This window comes from Rhinolophus hipposideros, assembly GCF_964194185.1.
Source record: "Rhinolophus hipposideros genome assembly, chromosome: 3".
Classification (NCBI taxonomy): Eukaryota; Metazoa; Chordata; class Mammalia; order Chiroptera; family Rhinolophidae; genus Rhinolophus; species Rhinolophus hipposideros.
In genome coordinates, this window is record NC_138049.1 from 69,275,201 (window position 1) to 69,280,011 (window position 4,811).

The following is a 4,811-nucleotide window of genomic DNA, read 5'->3' on the forward strand; positions in this document are numbered from 1 at the left end:
TGAACATTGTTTGAAGCCAATCTATGGCTCTAAGTCATCTGTACCACCCAACGCGTGCATTATCCTTCTTTCCACCCTTCCCAAACATCCAGGGAACTGCTCTCTGGCTTATCTCCTGCAGGGTCTTGAAGTGCCGTGTGATTAGTCTGTTAGGAACCTGAACCATCTGACATAGACAGAAACCCTGTGAGCAGTCAGTGCAGAAAGGGCATCCTTCAAAGTGGCTTGATCTGACATTTGTGTTCAGCCTGTGGAAGGATTTAGATACAAATGATGGCTGAAAATACTGCCCCATTATTTATATCAGCCTGTATGTGTAATGGTTCAGAGAGAGCCACTTAACCTGTAAACAAAAATACATGCCAGCCTCGCAGTAGTGATTTTTTTCTTAATCCCCAGGGTAATGTGTGCGTATTGCCAGGTTTCTATTAGGTTAGTGCAAAGGTAATTGCAGTTTTTGTAATTACTTTTAACCTTTTCAACTGCAATTACTTTTGCATCAACCTAATACAGCCTAAATAAAGTTGTGGCTTACAGAATCATGAGTATTGAGGCCAAAAGAAATTTTGGAGACCCATATCTAAACTTACCTCCATTTTTTTTTCTGTTGTGACTTTTTATCCATTTAATTTATTTCAAAACCTTGAACAACTGGCACTGCTGAAGGCATTAGAGACTTTGTGAGGATGTTGGGAATGCCTGATGGTAACCCATGTGGCAAAGGAGGGAAGAGAAAAGGGGCAGATGAGCAGTGGTCACAAATTGTCACCTTGGCAATTTGTTCTCTGCACCATGTAAAGCCACCCCTAGACATAGGTAAAATACAAGTCAACCTATGTCACATCATGAAGAGAGAGAAAGAGAGAGAGAGAGAGAGAGAGAGAGAGAGAGAGAGAGAGAGAGAGAGAGAGAGAGAGAAACATCATGCACACATTTAACCTGCACACATTAAATAAAATTTTAAGCCCTAGACCAGTGGTACTCAACCTTGACTTCACATTAGAATCACATGGGGAGTTTTCAGAACCTTGGTGTCCAGGCCCCATGTAGTAAACTTAAGCGATACTCACAAGTGCTTCCAGTTGCTCTGCTTCTCAGAGCCCAGGCAGACTGCACTTCCCCACCCACCTGGAATTAGGCATGGCAATATGACTTGCTTTGCCAATGAATGTACGTACAAGTGTAGAGAACTTCTCCTGGGTGGAAGAATTTAAGAGCTGGTGGCCAATTCTTCATGTATTCTTCCTCTGCCTCCATAGCTAGCGACATTCCAGACACTTGAGCAGGCATCCATCTGTTCTTGGAGTGACACTACCTAGAGCATCATCCACCCTTGTTTGACACAGAGCATGAGTGAGAAACAATTTGAAAATGTAAAGTTTTGTGAGTGTGTGTGTGTGTGTGTGTGTGTGTGTGTGTTTTATAGAACATGACTTCCAAGCACAAGCCAACTACTTTACGTGGTGTTCAGCTATTCTAACCTGTTCTAACTCTTCAGGGAAATTCTTAATTGCATGCTTACTAAAAGACAGTACATTTATCTACAAAATGATGCATAAATATGACCACATGTTATTATTGTGGATTTAAATGATTTTCAACCATAATTTTGGCTACTCACAATTTTCACCTTTGATATATTTGTTTTTGGAATCTAAACACCCACAAATGATGCAACTCTCCTCTTTTGAAACAATATGATATTAAAATCAGATAAACACATTATGAGAAAGAAAAACTACATATATTCTTCATAAACACAGAGGCAAAAATACTCTACAAAATTCTAGGAAATATAACAAAGTGACATATTATCTCCAGGGTACACCCTGTGTTAGTGCATCATGAACAAATGGAGTTGAATATGGGAATGCAAGTTTAACATCTGAAAATCAATCAATGCAATTCACCATACCAAAGGACTGAAAAAAAAAGTGATCATTTCGATAGAGGCAAAAAAGCATAGACAATCAAAAGGCAGAGATTGTTAGACTGGATTTTTTTTTTTTTAAAAAAGATACAACTTAATGCTGTCTACAGGAGACACACATCAGATTCAAAGATATTAAAATAAAATTATAGAAAAAGATACACTCTGCAAAGAGCAACTATAAGAAAGGCACAGTGGCTGTACTAATATCAAATAAAATGTACTTTAAAAAACAGTTGCTAGAGATAAATAGACATTCTATAATGATTAAAGGGTCAATTCATTAGAGAGATGTAACAATTATAAACATATATACAACCTTAAAACAGAGCACTAAAACACACAACACAAAACAAAACCTGATGGAAAAGAGGGGAGAAATAGACAATTCAACAACGGCAATTGAAGACTTCACTACCTTACTTTCAGTAATAGACAGAACAACTAGGCAGAAGATTAGCAAGGAAATAGACGACGTGAACATACTATAAACCAACTAAACTTAACAGAGATCTGTGACACTCCACCCAGCAACAGCATACTATATATTCTTCTCAAGTGCAGATGGAACATTCTCCAGGATACACCATGTGTTAGGCCATAAAATATACCTCAATACATTTAAAAGAACAGAGTTAATACAAAGTATGTTCTCTGACCAAAATGGAATGAAAATACAATTCAATAAAAAGTAAATTTGGGATGCTCACAAGTATGTGAAATTAAACAACATATTCCCAAATAATCAATGAGTCAAAAAATTTTTTAAAGGAAAGTACAAAGTACTTTGAGATGAGTGAAAATGAAGATACAATAAATGACAATTTGTGAGATATAGCTAGATCAGTGCTTATAGCAAAATTTATATCTGTAAATGCCTATGTTAAAAAACACGAAGATGGTGCCGAAAGCGAAGAAGGAAGCCCCTGCCCCTCCCAAAGCCGAAGCCAAAGCGAAGGCTTTGAAGGCAAAGAAAGCCGTCCTAAAAGGCGTCCACAGCCACAAAAAAAAGAAGATCCGGACGTCACCCACCTTCCGAAGGCCCAAGACACTGCGGCTCCGGAGGCAGCCTAAATACCCCCGGAAGAGCGCTCCCAGGAGAAACAAGCTTGACCACTATGCTATCATCAAATTCCCCCTAACTACCGAGTCGGCCATGAAGAAGATAGAAGACAACAATACACTTGTGTTCATTGTGGATGTCAAGGCCAACAAGCACCAGATCAAACAGGCTGTGAAGAAGCTCTATGACATTGACGTGGCCAAGGTCAACACCCTGATCAGGCCTGATGGAGAGAAGAAGGCATATGTTCGGCTGGCTCCTGACTACGATGCTTTGGATGTTGCCAACAAAATTGGGATCATCTAAACTGAGTCCAGCTGGCTAATTCTAAATACAAACGTTTTTCACTGTTAAAAAAAAAAAAAAACAAATGCCTATGTCTCAAATCAACTACCTAACCTCCCACTTTCAGACTACAGAGGCAGTGAGAGAAGTAATTGATTTAAATACTAGTTCTTCCATTTCTGGCTGTATGTATGACCTTGGGTGTATCACTTAATGTCTCTGAGTCTTACGGAGAGAACATTAAAACTTACATAGAGGGATGTCATGATGATTAAATCACATAATACATAAAAGTTACTAGTACATAGCAGTTGTTCAATAAATATTTTTAAATTAATTAATTATCTAATTAGTACATATAAAACGTTCACTACAGTGCCTGGCCCAGAAAAATATCTCATAAATATTAGCTCTGATTTTTTTTTTTTTTTTAGCTCACAATTACCGGTTGTAGTAACTTGGTTAAGACACCAGGTGGCATGAGACAATAAAAATTATTGCCACTTTGTAAAGCTCTTCAGATATAATTGTGTAACGATTTGCATATTGCATACATTCCTGAAAGGTTGAGATGCAAATTTCTGAAGCACCGGACAAATTTCAAAATGACTTATTAATTCATATTCTGGTAGCAATTCATTTCAGAATTTTAGTGTATCTGTCTTTGCCTCTTAAAGTAGTAATAGGCCAAGCCCTAAACATTACAGACATTATTTTATTTTATTCTCAACTCTCCTAGGAGGTAGGTATTAACTTTAGTTTCTAGATGAGAAAACAGAAGCTTAGGGCAAAAATGGGGTTCAAAAACTAAGGCTTGACACAAATGTCTTTTAAAATTATGTTACCGGGTCTCCTATGGTCCTTAATTCCTCTAAAGAAGTGTGAATTGAAAAATAGCTAAAGGAACTCTTTTCAAGTAAACAATGAGAAGCAATATGTAAGTTTATTATGCTTTATAAGTTTGCATGTGAACATACAGTATTGAATTTAATAGGCATACTGTAAAGAATTTTAAAATAAAAGCTTATTAATAATGCAAAATATTTATATAATACTCATATCCAAGAATCTTAAAATACTTTATGGTTTAAAAAAATTAATATTAGTAGACAAGCATTGCAATATTTCATTTACAAGTGAAAGAACACAGCATATACAGGGATAGTCATTTCAAAGTCACTTCCTTCAAACTCATCCAGGAATTGGTTTCAGGGTACTCATATGCTTGGTTTCCCCAATCAAAGTAACATTTATTTATTCTCTTTCATTTAGCAAATATTTGTTGAACACTCTGTGGGGCCTACTATAAACCAGACACAGGTAATCTCATCAAAAGTCTTAATCTTTGAAGTAAAAAATTCTGGTGCAGAATAGGTTCTCATCTGGCTTGCCTAACCTCAAGGCTGTCCACCATTCCATAGCCACTATGACTGGTTCTTGCTCAGATGATGTCATAACCCAAATGTGTGGCTCCGGAGTTGTCACCAACATCTGTCACCCTGAGGAAGAAGCATTTCTGGACCTTGAAAAGGT

The 4,811-nt window shown here is 37.2% G+C and overlaps 1 protein-coding gene across 1 annotated transcript; it reads left to right on the forward strand.

Annotated features, from left to right (window-relative positions):
* Positions 1-2,828: 2,828 nt before the first annotated feature.
* On the forward strand, positions 2,829-3,335 carry LOC308493187 (large ribosomal subunit protein uL23-like; the record flags this gene model as incomplete). Its single annotated transcript, XM_081039066.1, has 1 exon — positions 2,829-3,335. One exon carries the CDS (start codon positions 2,829-2,831, stop codon positions 3,297-3,299), a length of 471 nt encoding a protein of 156 aa, XP_080895192.1. The 3' UTR covers positions 3,300-3,335.
* Positions 3,336-4,811: the final 1,476 nt, after the last annotated feature.